This window comes from Trichomycterus rosablanca, chromosome 12, assembly GCF_030014385.1.
Source record: "Trichomycterus rosablanca isolate fTriRos1 chromosome 12, fTriRos1.hap1, whole genome shotgun sequence".
NCBI lineage: Eukaryota > Metazoa > Chordata > Actinopteri > Siluriformes > Trichomycteridae > Trichomycterus > Trichomycterus rosablanca.
The window spans coordinates 40071613-40094946 of NC_085999.1; the positions used below are offsets into that span (position 1 = coordinate 40071613).

Consider the following 23334-nt stretch of genomic DNA (forward strand, 5'->3'; position numbering starts at 1 on the left):
CTTTACAGAATAATAGATTTTCCTTTGTGAGGTCTATCAGTATGATAAGCACCATCCACAGGGCAAATGAAAATGCATAAATAAATAAATCATTTTAAATCAAATCATACAAAAGGGTTAGAAAATAAAAATACAAGAACATCTTAAGCACCGAATGTACATAGCTCAAATTCCTCAGTCCATCAGGAGGAAATAAAGAAAAACTACAGCCACACTGCCTAGGTTAGGCTGCTCCTCTGAACTGAGTTAACACACTAGGGATGTTAAAATAACAGCATGTTAAATTTATTCTCAACAGCAGACACAGATACAGATCTTTATCATTCAAACTGAACTGAATCTCACCCTGACAGTGCAGATTTAATCCAAACAGAACAAACTTTGCTTTTATATTATTTAAATCATTAACGATGGAGCTTTTACATTTTAATATTACAAATAACGGCACAGTGGCACAAAAGCGGTTTTATCACTTCTCGTGTGAATGCGCTGATGCTGAAGGGAATACGGTATTCCAACATCAAGCATCTCCAGCATTAAGAAGCGTCAGGAAACAACAAAGAAGTAAAACTAAAGTGCAGCTTTTATTGTATTTTTATTGATGTGTAACTGTTAGTAATTGTATTTCAGTGTGTTTATATTATATTTGTGTTATTTTCAGTGTTTAAGTGTCAAAAACAACCTCATTATTTTACATGAGACTAAAATATCTGCAGCTCCACGGGACCATGGACGCATTAACAGGTTCTCCAAACATCCTTATGGAGAAAAATACCTCGAAACTCAACGTCTTTAAAACTCAACCAGAACCGACTGACCTCCAGTTTCATGGTACCGCTGTAATTACACAATTCTGATTGCGAGAATCGTTTATACGTGACTGAATTGTTGGCGTCTGAATACTTTAGACTCGGTGTGTTTTATATGAACTCTGCAGAAATGCAGGATGACTCAGCTGTGTGTTCTGTGCGTAGGAAAATAGACGGTGGGTGGGACGTCCATCAAATATATTTGTTAAGATCAGATCTGACGTTCTTCTTTCTGCTTAAGTCTTAATTGATCATAAAAGCTCCATGAATGTGACAAACCTTCCAGAAACCCAGAAACATCAGAGACGCTTTGATGAGATCATCAGATGCTTTTGATTTTATGACACCACAGTCGAGCAGTTGAGAAACATCTCAAGATGATTTTGGAAACCACAAACGCTGCTGAACCTTCTGAAGCCGGTGTGCTGTAGAACAGGGTGCAGGAATGAATTTGGGGTGAACAATGGTGTTGGGCAGAGTGACTGTGCAGAAATGTGCCAGTGTGATACCCTCCCTCCCTGCAGGCTGAGGACTGCGTGGTCTCCTCAGCACCCAGGCGAGAGTCTATAGGAATTGATTTCTGCTATCTGGCATTGCACTAGAAAATGCTTTGTGATGTTCAGACAAAAGCTCAGCAGGTCTGTGGCCCCCTGGTTATCTGGAAAAGCTGCCGGTCAGTAGATCCAGCTCACCACAGACAGCCTGGTTAAACTGTCTGTCTGCTCAGGAATTGGATTTAAATTTTAAATGGGATTAAAATAAAGAATAAATAGAATAAAAGGAGAGTTTTGGTGCACACAGGTATGATGGACTGCAGGTCTCAGTTTCAGCACCAGTGATGCTGGACCTGAAAATGCGGAGATTTTATTTACCGGCTTCTGCACAGACACAAAGATTCTGCACCAACCATCCAACCATCCATCCATCCATCCGTGCACAAAGCAAGAAAAAACATCCACAAAACCTGTAATTTACCTGCAATATTGATCTGCTGTTGAATCACCTGCATGTATTAATACTAATAGTAATAAAGCACCACAGAATTCAGCACATTGTTCTGATGCACATTACTGATCATTCAACTCATCCAACATGCACATTACACAAGATCATGCCATACAAATCAATCCAGTCTTTCGGTTAAAAACCAGCCAGAATTAATATATGTAATGTGTTCTAAACCCCTGAACCACCACTGTTCCATGCACATGAATGGATCATAAATTAAACCAAATGGAACAAAGGCGCATTGCGTCCTGCACACAATAAATCTAAAATTCTCCTTTAGCGCGAACACTTCACACATGTAACTAAGATGAGAGTACTAAACCTCTCCTCATCATTACTGCACTTATATTTGTGTATTTGATGGATTTGAAGCTCACCGCTTCCTACCTGTTAGATGAATCCGCTGCACACTGCGAGGCTCAGAGCGCACTGACATGCAGAAGGCGGAGCCTCCGAGAATAAACCACGCCCACACCCAAGGATTTACCGTATACACCCCGGTAAGTGCGCGTTAGAGTTGGAGCATGCGCATATCCATTTTCACTCAGCGCTGTATCCAGGTCAGGGATTGTGGGTCAACTTTTATTAGTTCATTCTCCTACACCAAGAGGACAACCAATCCACCATCCGCATGTTTTTGCAAGGAGAAAATCTGAGGCCTTTGAAACCATGTTGCTCATCTGAACCCAGTCTAAGACAGGATAAGATTCCTTTATTGATCTGAGTTGATTTGATTGATTTGAGTGTTACAGCAGCTCCAGCACAGAGTAAATACAGTAAGAGTAAAATATGAGAGAAACAGAGCAGAATAAATAATCAAATAGTTACAAAGTTTGTGCATATTACAAATCAATATGCAACAGAAAAATTTGAATGTTTAATAAAATGTAAAATAATGTAAATCTGTGAACTGGTGACATGTCTGGGGTGTTTCCTACCTTTCGCCTAATGAATCAAACCCACAGCGACCCTGACCAGGATAAAGCAGTGGTAAAACAGACACTGAATGAATGAATAAAAAAAAATCTATTTTATAATAATAATAATAATATAATAATAATACTTATTATTATTTTTACTATTATTATTGTTATTATTATTATTGTTTTTATTTTATTACTACTATTACTTTTATTATTATTATTATTATTACTAAATTACTAATATTACTTAATATATGAGACTGAAATTAAAAATAAAACACAAAAAATCAGCTACAAAAGAAAAAAAAAGATAAGAAAATAAATAAATAAGAAGTCAGTAAATAAATACATTTTACACTACTGATAAATAAACTTAAGATTTAGGTTTCAGCACTGTTGGGGATAATCGGTGGTTTACGGTAATTGAGCTTTTCTGAAGTTTACGTCACTCATGTCCGGTCATTCTTCAGCTTTTACTTCAGATCATTTTAAACAATCAGAGTTTAAACAATTATAATAAATTATAATAAATATAAATAATAATGATTGTAAACTAAGATTTAATAGTTGTAAAATGCAGCTGTAGCCTTGCGGTTAAGGTACTGGACTAGTAATTGAAAGGTCGCTGGTTCAAGCCCCACTACTGCTAGGTTGCTGCTGTTGGGCCCTTGAGCGAGGCCCTTAACCCTCAATTGCTTAGACTGTACACTGCAACAGTACTGTAAGTCACTTAGAATGAAAGCGTCTGCTAAATGCTGTAAATGTAATGTACACAGTACAACACAGGAAATCAGAAGCATCTTTTCACTGAGCAGATCCACATTCATCATTACAACATCTGCCGTTTCACTTTATCTGTAAATGTTGAATTTTTACTCTAATTTTGTGCTTCTACAGAACATGGAGCTGCTGCAGTGAGATCTGCTTGCTGTATAGAGAGGATTCTCCCCGAACCTTATTTGGTATTCAGATTAAAAAACAAATGTTTTAAAACAAAGCGACTCTGTGTGATCTTTACATCTAGAACAACCATCGCACTTCTAAAAAGCTTCTCACCAGACTTAGAATTATGTCTGTGTGTGGGAATTTGTGCCTGTTCAGTCAAAAGATGACAGCATTTGTGTGACTGGGTGTTCCGGTTCATCCCAGAGCTGTTGAGTGTGGCTGAGCTCAGGGATCTGTGCAGGATGCTGGAGCTTCTTCACGTTTTTATAGATCTCGCTGTATAAATGTTATTGAACTGAGGAGGAACTGTGAAGACACGAACCAGGACTCCATCAATCACGAGTCTCTGTGGAGAACCGAAGCTTCTTCTGGCTGAGAGGTTAGAACAGCAAAATACTAACAAAAGAACCGAGAGGGATCAGAACAAATCAATAAAACATCAGTCTGCAGGTCCAAAACGGCCTCCACCGACACGGCACAAAACCACATCAAGGGTTCACTGCTGATGTACTCCCCTCGTACTACTGCACCATCCACAACGTCCGATCCATCTAGATGGTAGCATGTACTCAGCATCTCCCATGAAGGTGAAAAACTGTTAATGAAGGAAGTGAGGAAGCAGGAAGAAGATCATTACACAAACATTTCTCTTTCCTCCCTTCTGTCAGATCCAGGATCAGATAAACGTAATATCTGGGGTTATAACCTGGTTCCTCCTTAACATGTTCAGAGTAACGACGGCTCAGTGTGAGTGAAACCTAAATAAACTACCTTGTTGTGTTTGTGTTTACCTTGATTTCATAAAGCACTTTTAACTCAAGATTAAAAAATTAATTTAGGGCCAAAAGTACACGGACAGCTCTCGTAATTACTGAGTTCAGCTGTAAAAAACAGGTTTGACACAAGTTTGGTATTACATGATCATCCAACATCAGCGCTTGACCTCACAAATGATATTTTAACTATTTTACACCAAAAGCTTGTGGGTTTAAATCTCATGTGGTGTCCTGAACCTGGTAAAGAAAGAGCAAAATAGGACCAAGCAGTTGAAAACAGAAGATCTGGCAACCGTACCGTTGGTTCTTGAGCAGCCTTACTTTTTATTAAACAGTTTTACATTTTTACATGAGGCTTGAACCCACAACCTTCTGCTTACTGGGCCAACTCTTTAACCACTGACCTACCCACCGTCCACAAGCCTGTGTAGCAGAAGTTCATAAAATCTGTGTCATTTCAGCCACAATATAAACTACTCATCTATTATCGTCATGTATTTTTTAATCAACATAATATTTAATAAAGAAATAAAATAATAAAATTAGTTATTTATTAGTTATTATTAGTGATATTTATGATAATGCCTTAGGAGGTGTAATGTTTAATAATATATATATATATATATATTAATCTGTTTAGCACAATGAATCTAAATCACATAAATTGTCTTTTTCATTAAAATTTATTACAGTGTAAAATACAAATTATAATACTTTATAAACCAACAAACAGTCACATTAATGCCCCAAAGTAAGAAGATTCTTCTTAGGCGTGTAAAGAATAAACTGTATATATACATATTATATTATATTATATCATACTATATATAAAACACCCAGCCAATCCCAAACCGGGACAGAAATAGGACGGTTGCTTCAAGAAGGGAATCCGGTGTAAGAACTGAGGAGCAGATCTGCTGTGGCGACGCCTAAATACAGGATCAATCTAAACAATCTGTACATTACAGTAAATCTTTACATTTTATTTACACAGTAAAAGTTGATCCACACGTCACCACACTTCTTCTTCTGTTATTAAAATATCTGAGAGCTTCAGGATGTTCACAGTAGATTCTGTGAACTCACGACCTAACGATTAAATATCTGAGCGCTCGGGTGGCGCTGCGGGCGAACATGCTGTACCATAACTGCAGGGAGTCTCAGCAGTGCTCATGTTCAATTTTAGTGGTGCTACCAGCCTGGCTGGGCGCTCAAACACAAGTGGACACTTCTGATGTAGAGGAGGGTGGATGAAGTTTCTTAACACTTCTGCTGTCCGGTCGAGATGCTGACACACGTCTGTAAGACATTGACTGACTGTACACAGAACAACTGACTGGGAGAATCAAACACTGTGTGATGAAGTGGTCAGTCAGTGCTAGTCTGTGGTTCTCTTCAGCCAGTGTGGAGATGGTTCAAACAGCAAAAGAATTAAATTTCCGTCAAACCACTTTATCCTGATCAGGGTCACGGTGCACCCTGAAACACTGAGTGCAGGGCAGGAACACCCTGCCCTCAGACAGAGCTGATCATGTCTGTGTAGATGTCTGGCTGACTGATAGCACCACTGAGATTCGAACCCGGACAGACAGCTGCACCACCTGAGCGCCACCCAGCGCCACTCACACAGTTTATGTTTAATAAATGTAAAGTGTGAAGTTTTATTCAGCTCAGAGTTTCTTCTGATTTATGGGAGTCACGTCCAGCTCTGTTTACACAGAGTTCATCTCACCTGTTCACTACTGCACACACACACACACACACACACACACACACACACAGAGGATCAGAAGTTATTAGGTGTGACAGTAATAATCTGCTCACAGTACCTGAGGTCTAACACAAAAGCTCTGTGTATGATTTACTCACACACACACTCACACATACACACACACACTCACACAAGCACATATGTACACAAACACACTTCCATCCTCACACACACACAGATACATACACAAACACACTTCCACCCACACACATACACACTTCCATCCACACACACACACACACACACACACACACACACACACATATGTACACATACATACACACGTATGTATAAGTGAGCTGTACCTGTCTCTGGCGGCTAGTTGCACTTCTCAGTGTGTCCAGCAGGGGGAGGTGTGAGAGCGGGATAGACACGCTGTTCTCCAGAAGCTTCTGTGAGAATCTGGAGTCCAGTTCCTGTTTCTCTGAGCAGATTCTGTCCACTGCTGTCCTCAGGTCTCCATCACATCTCAGAGCTTTCTGTTCCTCCTCAGTCAGGGGGAAGACGCGTCTCTTCCAGGGTGTCTGAGGCTACGATCACCAAAAATATACAGAAAACAACATGATTCAATCAACCAATCAGAGAACATCTAGAACTGCTCGTTTCCTGTCAGTGTGTTTTATTTGTTACAGAACACAATTCCTGTGGTCAGGGTCTCAGTGGTTAAGGTACTGGCCTAGTAATCAGAAGGTCACTGGTCCAAGCCACACATCTGCTCTGTTACTGCCAAGTACGGATGCTCATAACATTCGGACCACAAACTTAATATTCTGTTCAACAGCTCAGACCCACAAAAGTCGAGAACTTTACGAGACATCTGAAGGTCCTGAGGTATCTGGAACCAGGATGTTAACAGCAGGTCCTTCACTGACGATCTTGTGAAGTAGCTTGTCCTGCAGCGCACCCTGGTGGTCTCTTTCACAGAAAATGCTTGATGGTTATGGTTAAAATGCTTATAATTTAGGCTGCAGACCGACTACAAGACCATGCCACTGTGTTTGTAATGCCACTGTGTTTGTAATGCCACTGTGTTTTTGTAGTCTGTCTGGGTGTTAACCATTTAAAAATGAGTGGCTAGCTGCTAACATTCTTTAAATCAATGGTCCCCAACCACAGGGCCACAGACTGGGTCATTTATTACCGGCTGCACGGAAAGAATATATATTTTTTTTCGGTTTTACTGACAATCACTCTCTGAAAGATGTTTTATTCTGAAAAACTGGATTCTCTGTTTATAACATCCCTCTGTTTCTCTTGATGTGTTTGACACAAACCTGTTTCAGTCACCAAATCAATTCAGCAACCAAAACACAGTTACGGAGTAGACTGGACACCAGGAACACACTTCAGGTGTTATTGTCTCCCATTAGGGTTCCACTGATCTTCCATCACTGGTGAGCAGTATTGTTATGCGTTTTATTGTCCTAATCGTATCATTTTATTTTAAATCCTCCTGTCCCTGCTGATACGTGACATTATATCTTATATGAAACCGGTCTAAAGTGCAAAAAAGGTTCTGGAGCGCTGCTTTAAATTCTACATCCTGAACACTGGCCAATCGCAAATCATTTATATGTTTATGTTGCTGCCACATCCAATAAACTGATCAATCGTTTTGTCATTTTGAGGCCTTTTAGGTTTTAATTTTGATGGGTTGTTATAAATAAGCTTGTTTGTTGAAAGTTAACCATCAACTGATGACATTTACAGTTCAAAGAATTCAACAAAATCTGCATCTACACATTCATTGTTCTGTAAATGTGAAAACTGATTTATTTAAAAAAATCTGCTTATGCAGTAAAATACAATAATAATCCTGAGAATCATCAGAGACGTGTATAAGATGTATAAGATCCCTGAATGGCATCTAAACTAATCCTATAATTCACAATAAACATCAAATAACCCAATTCTGCACAATAAGAACTGTTAAGCGCTCCCAACATCCCTGCTGCAGCTGACTGAAAGGCTGATTATCATTTCTAATCATTTCTCTGTTATTATGTGGATTTCTGATCTGATCTGAACTCAGTTTAATATATAACAGGAACAGAAGTTTGGATCTTGTTGAGCATGTGCATGAACTCACGATTAATACTGAAACTAAACTAAACTGTAGAGTCATTACAGTTACCACTTATCCATTATATCTAAACTACAGGAACTACTCACTTCTAGTTGTTCTGTTTGTTTGTGTTTCGTGCTGTTAATTCATTGTAGTATAAAGCTGCCGGAGTTTTAATTATCTTCAGGATCAATATAATATCTGTCTGTCTGTCTATTAATGTTAATGAGCAGTTTTATCTAAGTAAACCCTGAAACTGAAGCAGAAGCAGGTTTGGTCAGAACCAGACGACACTCACTGACTTTCACACCACACAGCAGGTGAGAGAGAAGAACGATGAGAAGCGAACCCATCACCTTTAACCTTTAACTCTGCACCACTGAGATAAAGCAGATCTGCCTGCACTATAAAAATAGATCAGAGACTGCAGGTGTGTGAGTGTGTGTGTGTGTGTGTGAGGTGTGTGTGAGGTGTGGACATACAGAACATATATACACTCACCGAGCACTTTATTAGGTACACATATCTGATACATACAGTGTATCACAAAAGTAAGTACACCCCTCACATTTCTGCAAATATTTTATTATATCTTTTCATGGGACAACACTATAGACATGAAACTTGGATATAACTTAGAGTAGTCAGTGTACAACTTGTATAGCAGTGTAGATTTACTGTCTTCTGAAAATAACTCAACACACAGCCATTAATGTCTAAATAGCTGCAACATAAGTGAGTACACCCCACAGTGAACATGTCCAAATTGTGCCCAAATGTGTCGTTGTCCCTCCCTGGTGTCATGTGTCAAGGTCCAAGGTGTAAATGGGAAGCAGGGCTGTTAAATTTGGTGTTTTGGGTACAATTCTCTCATACTGGCCACTGGATATTCAACATGGCACCTCATGGCAAAGAACTCTCTGAGGATGTGAGAAATAGAATTGTTGCTCTCCACAAAGATGGACATGTTCACTGTGGGGTGTACTCACTTATGTTGCAGCTATTTAGACATTAATGGCTGTGTGTTGAGTTATTTTCAGAAGACAGTAAATCTACACTGCTATACAAGCTGTACACTGACTACTCTAAGTTATATCCAAGTTTCATGTCTATAGTGTTGTCCCATGAAAAGATATAATGAAATATTTGCAGAAATGTGAGGGGTGTACTCACTTTTGTGATACACTGTACATTTATTCATTCATTTCATAAACTACACCCACGTACTGTACTGATAACACTGTGGTACGAGTGTATCAGGTGCAGCAGTGTTGGTGGGATTTTTAAACACCTCAGTGTCGTTCACCTCAGATCAGGGATTTTCAAATTATTTTTCAAGAGACCCACATTTTGTCCCTGATTTTTACGAGACGCGGCAACTCAAGCAATGCAAATATGTAACATAAAACCTCCACAAGGGGGCGTTCATGTACAAGTTTATTTAATTACAGCTGTTCTGGGCGTGGCATCGAGTTTAAAAGACGTTGAGTTTCAAGGTATTTCAAGGACCCACCTAAAGGTCGCGACCCAGGGTTTGAAAGGGAGAAAGGAGAACAGCATTCCAACCAAAAATATCAACAGTCCACGGATAAGACGAGAGGAAGATGAACACACTCTGTGTCTTCATCTGTGTCTGTCCACCTACAACCAGCACTAACAGGGTGTGTGTTCTAAATAAAAAGGATTTTAAATCCCAACAACACTGCTGCACCTGCTGCACTCATACCAGAACAACACACACTACCATCTCATCACCATGTTAGTATGCATGCAGTGCTGAGAACGACCACGCCCTGGTCCACCAATAACTCATGAATGTACAGATCAGATAGGTGAATCTAATAAATCTGTCAGTGATTGTACCCCCCCCCCCCCCCCACACACACACACACACACAGACACACACCTCTCTTTCCTCAGTCTGGATTCCTGCTGGATCTGAAGTTGTGCTGCTGGTTACAGGTACAGAATCCCCTGAAATCTCGACACGGCTGCTGGAGCGTCTGAGAGATGAAGAGGAAACAACGTGAGAGAAAATCATCAGTTTCTTTATACAGTTTATTTATTATTTATCATTTATTATTTATTTTTATTATTGCACTTTCCTACGTGACCAGTTTATTCTAGTAAAACATCCATGATGGTGATGTGATGGTTTTTCTGTCCACACCTGGTGTTTGGCATGGATCTTCTGATCTTCTGCCATGAGTTCCATCTCAGTTTCTCTCTGCGCTCGAACCGCTGATGCCTCTGAGTAAAAACTTTATCTGACAGAAGCTCCACCTGAGAAACCACACGAGGAGCTTAATGATGCTCTAAAGGGTACAGAACTGAACTGATCCCCCCAATAAAAGCAGCCCTGAGAATGATATCAGGGGATCATGGCGCTGTAGAACTGTAACACTACATGTCAGCTGGAGTTGTGGGTTTGGTTGTGCTGAAAGTTCTGCAGGTTTCACTGATCACGTTTATCAGTCAAACTGGGAACCCCAGAAAATGACATTTTAAAGTAATTAAATAAATCTGGAGTGAATGATACTGACCTGATCTGAATCTTCTTCTTTCTTCACTGGAGAACGACTGACGAGCCTCCAGCTGATGAAGCACAAATAAATAAATCAACACCACGATCTGCTTTTTATAAAAAACAACTGAGCTATCAAATACAGAAATTATTCAAAAACAACAGTAAAAATTTTAAATAAAAACAAACTGAAAACCAACATTTAAATGTTTAACTAATTAAATGTATTTCTGTTTTGTTATATATAAACACTTGTTTTAGATTTTAGGGCTGCAAAATTTTAAAAATAAAGTTGGGACGGCAGCATATCCACCACCATCATCGTTCACTTTAACAATGTGAACCACGTTTCTTCTCATTCTTGCTGGATATAAAAACTTCAGCTGCTCAACAGTCTGAGGTCTCTGTTACTATTTATTACATTATTATTAATGATAAAATGAAAAACACGGATCTAGATATTCTAATATTATATGATTATTTTCTTTACATCGCTCGGGTGGAGCAGCGGTCTGTTGCACTAGCCCTCCACCACTGGAACCACAGATTCCAATCTTAGTGTGCTATCAGCCGGCTAGGCATCTACACAGATAGACATCTGCAAGAAGCTGGACCACATGACACTGTTCACGGTTAAGCAAGCTTTACACTGTAAATGGGTTTAGAGACAAAGCTTCTGATTTAACAACAGAACCTTAACCCATGGATTGGCACCCTGTCCAGGGTTTTCCTGCCTTGCACCTAGTGTTTCCCAGTGGAACTGTGACCCTGACCAGGATAAAGCATTTAATGACATGAAATAAAGATAAATCATTTTATAAAATTAAAAACTAAACAACCCTGGTGGCAGTGGGAGTGTAAGAACACGCTGTACCTGGGTGTGAGAATCTCCAGACACTGAAGCTTCTTCATCATGTTCAGGGTGGTCAGGGACACGGTGGGAAGGATGACATTGTTTATATTAAAAACACATTCACCGTTTCGTCTGCGCACTGCAAACTGAGAGAAAGAAACTGAATCACAAAATGATTCAAATATTTAGGAACACAAGCTTTACTGAGCTGCTGTTTCAGGATCAGTCCAAAAAATGATTTAATGAGTGCAGGTCGCCCCCCGTTCCCTCGGGTTCCAGAATTACTGGTTTGATTTTTTTTAGAAAGCAGCATGATTTCATTATTAGATCTAGAGGTGCATCTTTATTTTCTTTTTAAATCACTATGAATTACAAAAATAAAACTTTTGCAGGTTATAACAATCCACCCCCTCTGGTCCGAGGTTCCGAGTGTCTCGTACCTGTGCAGGTTTGTGTTGTGTGTTGACGTGTCGGGGTGTGAGGGCGTCCTGAACACCCACACTGTCCTCAGTACTGGGAGAAACTGGGCCGACGGGTGAAACACAAAGGTCTGCAGAACAACACATCATCATCAATCCACCCTAACATCTAAACAGAACCTGCACTGGGATTTAAACCAACAACCTTCCTCTCACGAACACACAACAGTACGTTTAATACAGTACAATACAGTAATGAGTGTGGCTCAAACACCCGGACTCAATAGTTAGGAGCCGTGTCAACATACTTTAAACATACACAAAAGTATGTGGACGCCCTTATTCATTAATGAATCCATGTGTTTCAGCCCCAACAGTCACTAACAGGTGTAATAAAGTGGGTACGTGGCTGTAAAGTGCATTAGGTGGCACTTGTGCAGAAATAAAGCCATACCCAGATCGGCCTGGAGCTGGAGCCGTCTCTTCAGTGCCCGTCTGCGGGTTTGTACTGGTGTCTCCTGACTGTCCTGTGCCCACCGGACGGGGGTCGAGTGTTTCCTGAGGTTCTGGACACGCCTGCCAGTCTGTAGCTGGTGTGTGTGGTCTGTAATGCAGCATTCAGAGAGAACAGGTTTGAATCTTCCATAAACAAAAATCGATTTCTATTATAGAAATGTATGGAGTTCAGTGTAGTGATGAACTGTGATGAACTGTGATGAACTGTGATTCTACAGAACAATCACCTTCAGCAGCTGTTATGTTATTAATCCATTAAACTGATCATGAATTTAACAGTAAGATTTTAAACAGATAAAATCAGCTCTGTTATTATCTGCACTCTTGGTTTTGGTCGTTTCTATCAAGCACTTTCATCCTGGTCCTGGTCACGGCTGGGCTGGTTCCACTGGGAGTCTCTGGGCGCACGGCAGGACTGTTTTGGTTCTGGAGTGAGTTGGTTGAGGTGTGTGTTGGTTCTTACTGAACATTGAGGGTGTGAAACTGAACACCGGCGGCTGAATCCAGTCCTCCATGTAGTGAGCCGTGTTGAGTGGTGCTGAACGCTCTGTGGAAGAGACTGAGGCTGTGATCACATAGATTAGAATAGAATGCCTTTATTTAATATACTGTATATACGTCTACACGTGTTCAGTACAACAAAATTTATTCTCTGTGTATCTCGGCTTGTTAGGAAGTTGGGGTCAGAGCGCAGGGTCAGCCATTGTACAGCGCACCTGGAGCTGAGAGGGTTAAGGGCCTTGCTCAAGGGCCCAACAGTGGCTGCAGGGCAGAGCGCTGCTGCATTGATCTTTCTGTGGTTGGTTTATGATGTATAGACTCGGGGGTTCACTGTGATCATGTTACTACAGTACACAGCAGGTCTGATCCTCAGGTACTCACTCTGTGTCTCGTCTGTGATTGTAGCGGCGTCGATCGTGCTAACACTGCTTGTGCTGGCCGGGTCTGAACACACACTCACACAGCGGGGCGTCGCCGAATCTGCTGCCTGTAAACAAGACGATACGCAACAGACCGACGGGTCACGTCTCACTCACATCATCTAACAACATGAACATCTGAGACTAGAGACTAAAGTATGTGGACGCCTCTTATAATGACTGAATTCATGTGGTTCAGCTACAACAGTTACTAACAGGTGTAATAAATCAGTCATATAAGGGAAATTATATGCCTCTGACTTTGCAGCAACAGTTTAGGGAAGAACCTTCCCTGTTCCAGCATGAGTGAGCTCTATAAAGACATGAAGCTCCAGTGTCCTGCACAGAGCCCTGAGCTCAGCCCCACTCATCAGCTCTGGGATGAACCGGAACACCGACTGATCAATCACTGCCCAGCCGTACAACAAAATGGGCACAAATTCCCACACACGGACACACTTTAAAGTCTTGTGAGAAGCTTCTCAGATGAGGCTGTTGTTCTAGCTAAAAAGGTGAGTGAGTGTCTGAGTGAGAGTGGGGACTCACCACAACCCTGACCAGGATGAAGTGCTCGGTGTAAATGAACCCAGTTAAACCCTCTACACAATGCTGTTTTATACTGGATGAAAAGAGAGGAAGCATGTGACCTGCTGCGTGGCTGATGATTGGTCCATGGTGTAGAGGCGGGGCTTGTAGTAGCTCACTAGCGGGCGAGTACGTGCTGACACACAGGTAACGTCCACCTGAGAGGGGCGTCGACCCCCCCGCCACACCCGTCTCTTCTTCTGCTCTACCAGACACGAGGAGCCGGAGTGAAGGGCCACGCCCGGCAGCGAACTGCAGAGGAAGAACACGGAGCCTCGTCAGCACAAACCCCAAAACCCTGAGACGTCTCTGCACTCGCACCACTGTTCCCCTCGACCCGGACACACCCACAACTAACACACAGCAGCCTCCATACCAGGGGCGCTCTACCAATCTAGTCATATCCAACTCCCCAACGCAATTCCTCTGTATCATGCTGGCCGAGAAGAGACGTAGACTAGCACACAAGTGTATCCATCTGCCATCCGCTTCTTTTCCCCTACCAGCGATGGATTCTCACAAAAGTCATAGCGATTAAATATTTGTTTACAATCCAAGCCACTGAGAGTTAAGGGCCTTGCTCAGGGGCCCAACTCACTTGTATCTTGGCAATGGTGGAGCTTGAACCAGGGACCTTCTGATTACTGGTTCAGTACCTCAATCACTGAGCAACCGTCCAGGTAAAGACTGTGGTTCTGGCTCTTAGATAATCTACAATGAACCATCATGTAGCTTCATTGTTAAGGTATTAAACTAGAAATCAGAAGGTCTCAAGTCCCACCACCATGATCTAAGCAAGGTTCTTAATCCTCTGAAGTTGTTTTAGATTAAAGAGAAGTTAAAAAGATTCAACTACTCCATTCCAAACTGAGCTCCTGTTTATTTTAGGCTGTACAGTGTAGGAGTACGACCGGTTCACTACCCACAAGGAATGCTCCTCCGTCTGAAGATCAGGACTTCATGGGGGTTCTCAGGAGTCTGGAATGTGATTTCCTGGTACAGATTAACTTAGCCGCTAACGAAGAGTTTACTAATTAAAGCAGAGAGAAGGGCGTGGCGCTGACCTGCTAAGGGGTCTTTTCCTCGGGCCTCTCCAGCGGTTGAAGGTTTTGGGTTCAGGAGAGCAGGAGGGTGAGATGGTCGGTGGAATCATCAGACTGTTGACGATCTGACTGAGCTGAGCGCTCTGCACACAAACACACAGCAGTTACAAACCACAGCTCAAACACTCCAACGTCCAAACACTCAAACCTTCAAACGTCCAAACACTCAAACCTTCAAACGTCCAAACACTCAAACCTTCAAACGTCCAAACACTCAAACCTTCAAACGTCCAAACACTCAAACCTTCAAACGTCCAAACACTCAAACCTTCAAACGTCCAAACACTCAAACCTTCAAACGTCCAAACACTCAAACCTTCAAACGTCCAAACACTCAACCCTTCGTCGTACACTTCAAAAATCACATAATATTAATAAACCACACTTAGCAGCCAGAACATGGGTGGGGTGGATCAGGCAGCAAGTAAACAGTCAGTTGTTGAAGGTGATAACTTGGAAGAAGGTAAAATAACCAAGCGTGAGGATCTGAGGAACTTTGACACTGACTAAACTGTGTTGGCCCCCAGGATCAGAGCATCGACTCAAACGGCTGGTCTGGTCAGGAGCTCCTGGCATGAGTGGTTAGTACCAGTGAAGGACAACCATTGAGGGTAGCTGTAGTTTAGTGGTTAGGGTAATGGACTAGTAAACAGAAGGTCACTGGTTCAAACTCCACCACTGCCAGGTTGCCACTGTTGGGCCACTGATAAATGCAGTAAATGTAAATGTAAGCCACTGAACCGAGGAGCAGGTCATGCACACTCAGGGCTCAGTGGTACTGAGTGAAGACCAGCCCATAAACCCCCTGATCCTAAAGACGGCGGCGTCCTCGAACACTCCCGTTTTTATTCAGGTTTTTATCTGGATCTCAGTGGGCTGGTATATTTTACAGCTGTACCACCCGAGGGAAGTGATGCCAGTTTAAAATTTAAAAATAGAACTGATGCGTAATACTGTAACATTATAAACTGTTACCCCCCCCGAGCCCCTGTTGCTCCCCAAACTATTTACACACCCACTTTAGCTCCACGACTATAAGAACGCTGATTTATTCACCTGTCGCTCGATGTTCCTGAGCAGACGCGCTGGGCTGACGGGCTCGGTGTCGAGATCAGGATTCTGACTGTTTACGCCCCTCGCTGTGAACGATAAACCAGCCGTCTCACTCAAGAGCGTCTGCTGAATCTGCCTGTCCGTCAGAGGCTGAGACGTAGCCAATGCCACACTTCCCTACAAGACATGAAACAGACCGAGGGTTTGGGATGCTATGAAGAATGGGATAAACTGCCCTAAATCAGGAGTGTGAAGCGTGTAGAGATTCTTTATTCACAGCTGCATATTACCCTAGATAAATCAGTAGATGTGAGTGGGTACAGTGGGTATAGTGATAGTGATAGCTCAGTGGTTAAGGTACTGGACTAGTAAACAGAAGGTTGCCGGTTCAAGCCCCGCCACCACCAAGTTGCCACTGTTGGGTCCCTGAGCAAGGCTTTTAAACCTCAATTGCTCATTGTGTAAGTCGCTTTGGATAAAAGCGTCTGCTAAATGCTGAAAATGTAAACGTATAGTAAGTGGGTACAGTGGTAAATGTTGTGGTAGATCTCCTCACACACCTTTGTTTGCTAATCCCTACTTCTTGTGGCTGTATTGGTAATCAGAAGGGTGTTTGTTCTTTACCTTGTTGGTAACGAGGTGCTGATGGAGCTGTGAGATCTGATCAATCCTCAGATCCAGCTCAGACAGTCGGAGCTTCAGCCACGTCCACTCACTTCCTAACCTCGCTCTCCCACAGTGGAACGTCCACTCACAGCCCAGACAGCTGAAACAGAGAGAGAAGAGACGGCCAGTTTAGATATTATATAACATGTATATCATTATATAACATTATCAGCTTCCTAATACTACAAGTACAGTACAAAGATCTAAACAGAAATATAAACAATGCAAATTCAGTAAATTTCTTTGAACCTAGAACCGGCCACCATCGGTCGACAGGTAATCGATAACTCTCACATCAATTCTTTATACTTTATTTCATCTGCCTGTCATGGACTTTTACAGAAAGCTGCATAGCGTATGTAGAGACACACTAAACCCTTCAGATCATCTGTCACTAGTGCAGGTGACTGTCAAGACAAACCGACAGGTTGATCATCTGCACCTCCACGCCCCCTCTTCCCACCATAACAAGGCTTGATGTTGAACTCCACCCTGATTCAGGAGAGCGAAACTGACACACGTCCCCTCCGACACGTGTGCAGTAGCCGACTGCATCTTTTCACTTGCACCAGGCGAGTTCATACGCGGATCAGCTTTGTGCACAGAGAGCCACACCCTGATCCACATTATACCTTGACTCCATCGCGGCATCAATCAGCCACCAGAGGTTGTAATTACATCAGTTATGAGGAATTCCCATCCGGCTCCCCCCTTGAACAACAGCCAATCCTTATTCATGTAGGTGCCCAGCCAGCCGGCTGGCAGAGCTGAGTTTCAAACCAATGAGTTTGAGATGTCAGCTCTGATGCAACCGTCGGCTGTTAGATGAAGTCGTTTATGAAACAAGAATAAAAATAATAAAACATTGTTGGTTATCGGTCACCTGGTTGGTCATTAACATTTCTGCCCTGAGGTCTGTTGTTGTTATGATAATGATGACCGGCCTTATGAGACTCACAAGCTTCTACATCGTCCTTCATGTTATACAGCGGTGTGTTTAACACGGCCGGTAAAAAGATGAGCGATACGTCCATGCAGCACGATACAAGGTGTGCAGAGAGCACAGAGGATGCCGGGAGTCCTGGAGAGCCGGGGACACAGCTTGAGCTGAAGGTTCTAACAAAGCCAAAGTTTTACCAGCAGGATGAAGCCTGAAGTTTGCCAGACCAGTGGAGTTACACCCCCCAACCCCTAACCCTATACCCCCCACACACGCCTTTTTCTCAGTGCTCATAAACTTATGGCCTTTTGTTCCTCTGCTCCCACTTTATTAGACTAACCGGTCTCTGGATTTACAAAAGACATCCTTCACATATCCGCCCAGCCTGTACACACACTCTCACACACACACTCACACACACACACACACACACTCTCTCTCACACACACACACACTCACACACACACACACACACACACGGAGCCCCCATGTCCCTGTTCCTGCATTCCAGACCTGTAGGTAACCCGGCAGTGAGAGTTCCTAACTCAAACAAAAGTACAACTGATCCATCTGGGGGATCACAAGGAACCATCAGCACACGAACCACAAGATTCAGGAACGTTTTTACCCCCAGCACATACCAGTATAATATATATCAACTAAAGAGGACACAGCTTCATCTTACACTATTCGACAGAGCCCACAGTGTCCTCATGTACACATTTCTACACTGAGCATGTCTGAATGAGATGTGAACATGTACTAGTAGGTGGTGCAGAGGTAAATTATGCTAACCTACTAACCCACTACTGCTGGAATCCCAGAATCAAATCCCCAGCGGTGCTATCGGCCAGTTGGGTGTCTACATACAGACATGATTGACTGTGTCTGAGGGGGGGTGGCTGAGGTTTGGTCATTTCATTTGTCTTGGTTTGTTCTGCTGTCAGTAGCTCATATGTTTTATTGTGTCGTGTGTGTGATATTTTCATTACTGGTTGTTCTGGTTAGTTGACTTTATTGACACACAATCTTGGTGGGATTTAATTAAACAGCAGACCTGCTGTACATTCCTGACATTGGCATTTCATAAGGTGAAATCACAGCTACGCACTAGGCTGAATTTACTGACCAGCTAAAAATATGTTTTTGTTTTTGGTTCCTCGTCTTCTGGCGGTTCCCATATTTAGAGGTCGCCATAGAGGCTCATTCTGGTCTACATACTTGATTTGGCACAGTTTCTTTCACTCTGGATGCCCATCCTGATGCAACCCTCCTTATTTTATTTGAAACTGGGACCTGCACTGAGAGTGCACTTCTCAATTGCTAGGCTGTTCGGCCATCCTAGAGGAGGCTAGCTCTGTACCTCAACCACTGTGCTTGCACTGCACTCACTGGCAATTCAGATGAACCCTACAGTAACAGTTCTGCTGTTAATACATCCAACAAACAATCCTGCACTGACATGTAGCTTAGTGTCCAGAACTGGTGAGAGCCAGCAAACATTTCATTACTGAATTAACTTTATTGTATTATACTCACTCTGTGCTGTGTTTGTCTCCTTTGGTCATTTCCGGTTCCCACTCCTCATCTGAGCTGCTTTCTGTGGCATCTGAGTCCAGAGCCTCCTGAACCTGGCGTAACGCTGCCCGTCCACACCATGCCAACCTCTGAACTTCTCCGGTTAACTCCTCAGACTCTGAACGATTCTTTACAGAGGAATCAGATGAGCTGCAGAGGAAACTTCCATCCTGCTGCCCTGATGAAACATTTAACCCAGAGGAACCCAGAGGCATTGATGAGTGATCAGGACTGATGAAGCCACCACTGGGAGAACTGGGTGAAAGTTTTTTCCTCAGTGCTTCCAGCTGCTCATCACAGTGCTGTAATGTATGTTCAGCCAGCATTGCACAGAGTCTCTGTTTCACTCGCTTTGTACGAGTTCTCATGGCAGCATTTTGATCAGTAAGAAACTTCTTCCAAGCTTCCACTTCCTCCCGAGTCACCGTGAGAGTGGAGGGCAGCAAACTGGGAAACGATTCAAAATCATCGTTCTGTACAACGTGGTCATTTCGGCTTGATCTTTCTGATAAAAGCACAAGCTGAGTTACAGTTTCTGCAGATTCACGCTCCCATCGCTGCTGTACGGGAATAGATGGAATAACCTCCTGATCCAGCTCTGTAAGGTTCTCACGCCGCTCTTCTGCAACATCACTTCTTCGACCTTTTAAATCCAAGCAACCTCCATCAAAACCATAAAGCGACTGAGAATCAGCACTGTGCTTCTCTGAAGGTTCAGTGTTTGGATGTGCAGTTCCATAAGAAGCTAAACTGTGGATCAGGGATGGTAGGAACGTCTCAGGAAGCTTCAAAGATCTTTTGGGGCTGCAGGGATTCAGGAGGGGCGGAGAGGTGAGGTTCATGCAAAATCTAGCAAAGCTGTCGTCCATCATTTCCAAACCGAGCACAGCACCGATATGATCCACAGGTCCGGTTAAAATAGGAGATGCAACTTGAATCCTTCTCACTTTTTCTGATCTCTTGTTGAGGGCTGGTGTCATTCTGGTCCAATTTCTTAAACAGGCCAGTGGACCTTGATCATCTGATCTTGAGCTAGAACAAAGAACACAACAGTACAACCTCATGTGCTGGATGGTAAGATTTAGCATTAGCTTAACAATATGAATATTTAAATATAGAGGCACGATCACATTCTGATACTGATCAAATCCATGCTGCACAAAACAACCCAGACATGATGGCAACAAGCATTAGGAAGACTGTGTACTTAAATTCCAAAATATTACTGGACAGTCCAGCATTTCAGGCCAGTGTCCCCAAACTTAACAAACCGTCTACAGTATACGTATTTTAAAAGAACTAAATTGCTCTACATTGTTGTGGCGTCTTCGTTTAATCCCACGTAACATCTTTAAGGTGCAGTTTATTTCTGAAATGTGACATAACAGTAATAATAATAATAATAATCCCAACAACACTGCTGCACCTGGTAAACTCAGACCAGAACAGCACACAGTATCATGTCAGTATGATCCACCACCCAAACATCATGTGGTCAGTGGGGGTCCTATAGGGGTTTGATTAATATACAGTATGTGGTACAGGAGGGTGGCACAGTGTACAGAGCAACAGCTGATCTACAGTCAGTAATCGTATATCCACAAAGTTCATTTGTTTGGTAGCTTATAAAATAAGCACATGCTGGATGAGTGTTGATTCTTTATTACACATTATATCAGCACAATATTCTAGATTTACAGCATGTAGCAGATGCACTTTATCCAAAGCGACTTACAGTACTGTGACAGTATATTAAGGGCCTCGCTCAGGGGCCCAACAGTGGCAACCTGGCAGTGATTGGGCTTGAACCAGCAACATTTCAATTACTAGTCCAGTACCTTAACCACTAGGCTACAACTGTCCCTATATTCTAAGTAAATAAAATAATAATACAGAAGTAAAATAAATAAAAGATAAACATTAATAATAATATTGTTATAAATAATATTAATATATTCAGTATTTTATCAGTAATGTGCTTAAGAATATAGTTAGTAAACAATGACTGAGATAAAAGAGAGAAAGTCAGTAATATAATGTAATATTATTATTATTATTATTATGATGGTTGAATATAACGGATTATTTAAACTTTAATCGGTTTATTAATCTGCTTTAATCCGATAAATATCATCGATTATCGACACAAGTTCTATAAAGCGACACAATAAAGACAGAAACGATATAAAATTAGTTTTAACAGCAGAAACTTACCGGAACTCGTGATTTAATAATAAAATAATAATAAAATCATAAATCCAGAAATCTACCGTTACTAACCGTCAGCGCGCGCACCGCTACTGAGGGCTCGTGCAGCTGTTCCTGAATCAGAGTCGACTCCTCATGTACACAGAGCGAGATTCAAAGAGTCGATTCATTAAGTTAACGTTACGGAATCATTTTCTCAGTTCCAGCTGCACACAGGGAGAAAATACCAAACAGCACAAAAACAAACACAAAAACTAAACTAAACTTCCAGACAGTTTTCTATTTACCCTAATAACTTCGTCCTCGTCAGGGTCGCAGTGAGTCCGGTGCTACATGGAACGAGGGAGGGGGGGGGCGTGGCTCACGGCAACACACGTGCTGTCATGTTAATGCAACGTTAACGAACACCGAGCAGGTAGGGGGGGGGGGGGGGGGGGGGTATATTAGGCAGCAAGTGAACATTTTATCCTCAAAGTTGATGTTAGAAGCAGGAAAAATGGGCGAGCAAAATGAAAAATGCTTCAGGAACGCTTTGAGGAGCACAACAACCAGTTTGAGGTGTTGACGTGGCCTCCAAATTTTCCAGATCTGAATTCAATTCAGCATCTGTGGGACGTGCTGGACAAACAAGTCCGATCCATGGAGGCTCCACCTCACAATTTACAGGAGTTAAAGGATCTGCTGCTGACATCTTGGTGCCAGATACCACAGCACACCTTCAGGGGTCTAGTGGAGTCCATGCCTCGACAGGTCAGGGCTGTTTTGGCAGCAAAAGGGAGTCCAACACAATATTAGGAAGGTGGTCATAATGTTATGCCTCATTGGTGTATAATTCTTATTCTGTTACTCATTTACTACTCAGAAGCACCAGAACTCTTTAACTCAAAGCAAGTGATCAGTTATTGAAACGTAGATTGTAAATGCTTTGTTTAGGCTTTTGTTCATTTTTCAGCTGTTTAAACATGATTTTTACACATTTTTTTACTCTTTAGTTTAAAATGCGGATTCCTACGACCTTATGAAGATGTACCCATCATGATGCCTGGACCTCAGTTCTTCAGCTATAAAATTTACTAAAATTTTCAGATCATTTTGTGTCAGTGCAGCTCAGACTGGGAGGGAAGGATGATCATGAGGAAATGCTGCCACCTGCTGGTAAAGACTAACAGAAGCGCTTAGAGAGCTCAAAAGATTCTGCACAGGTCCGAATCTGCAGTAATCCACATAATTACTGGCACCACTGGTAAATTCGTGTGAAAGTAATATTAGAAACGCCTGTGTTTAGTTTTCTTAATGCCAGATTGAACATATAAGAGAAATCTCAGCACAATAGCACAACTGTTCCTCTGTGGTGACCTCTGAGGGGACGAAGCTTCTCATCAGAACACAGTTGAACCCAAATGGTCGAAGCACTCCATGTTGTGTAGTGGTGTGGAGGTGCTTCGCTGCATTTGGACCTGGACCACTTGTTGTCAGTGAAGAAATTATTGTTACTACTTCATTAAAACACTCCTAAGGATGAGGTAAGATCATCTGTCCGTGAGCTGAAGCTGAGGTGTAACTGGGTGATGCAGCAAGACAGACCGATCCTAAACATAGTAAAGCACCGAAACCCAGCAGATCACTTCTAATGAGCAGCAGATCACTTCTAATGAGCAGCAGATCACTTCTG

At 42.3% G+C, this 23334-nt stretch overlaps 2 protein-coding genes across 10 annotated transcripts in view; both read right to left on the reverse strand.

Annotated features, from left to right (window-relative positions):
• The window catches only part of map2 (microtubule-associated protein 2), a 71014-nt gene extending 68773 nt beyond the window's left edge, over positions 1-2241 (reverse strand). For all 7 annotated transcript variants that reach the window (XM_063006461.1, XM_063006468.1, XM_063006467.1 and 4 more), the window contains exon 1: positions 2205-2241. The gene's annotated coding sequence lies outside the window, so the exon portion shown is untranslated. The remainder of the gene's footprint in view (positions 1-2204) is intronic.
• Positions 2242-5157: 2916 nt separating this feature from the next.
• kansl1l (KAT8 regulatory NSL complex subunit 1-like) lies at positions 5158-21765 on the reverse strand. Of its 3 annotated transcripts, none has more exons than XM_063006221.1 (16): positions 21735-21765; positions 19416-20486; positions 16895-17036; positions 16274-16447; positions 15179-15300; positions 14177-14366; positions 13492-13597; positions 13073-13156; positions 12548-12697; positions 12115-12224; positions 11696-11820; positions 10841-10892; positions 10468-10580; positions 10204-10300; positions 6538-6762; positions 5158-6203 (listed from the first exon to the last, which is right to left on the reverse strand). In XM_063006221.1, the coding sequence occupies exons 2-16, from the start codon at positions 20432-20434 to the stop codon at positions 6201-6203; spliced, it is 2712 nt and encodes a 903-aa protein (XP_062862291.1). In that variant the 5' UTR covers positions 20435-20486; positions 21735-21765; the 3' UTR covers positions 5158-6200. The 3 variants fall into 3 exon arrangements, with proteins under 3 accessions (XP_062862291.1, XP_062862292.1, XP_062862290.1); XM_063006222.1 differs by lacking the exon at positions 21735-21765 and adding an exon at positions 21669-21719 and having other exon boundaries at positions 5158-6200; XM_063006220.1 differs by lacking the exon at positions 21735-21765 and adding an exon at positions 21669-21719.
• Positions 21766-23334: the final 1569 nt, after the last annotated feature.

Bases quoted from the DNA above. Each gene is read 5' to 3' on its own strand.
- kansl1l (XM_063006221.1), bottom strand. From the start codon at position 20,434: ATGACACCAGCCCTCAACAAGAGATCAGAAAAAGTGAGAAGGATTCAA. The intron at 17,037-19,415 runs GTGAGTATAATA...TCTCTGTTTCAG, and splicing joins GGAGACAAACACAGCACAGA to CTGTCTGGGCTGTGAGTGGA. The intron at 6,763-10,203 runs GTGTGTGTCTGT...TGGTGATCGTAG, and splicing joins TCCAGACTGAGGAAAGAGAG to CCTCAGACACCCTGGAAGAG.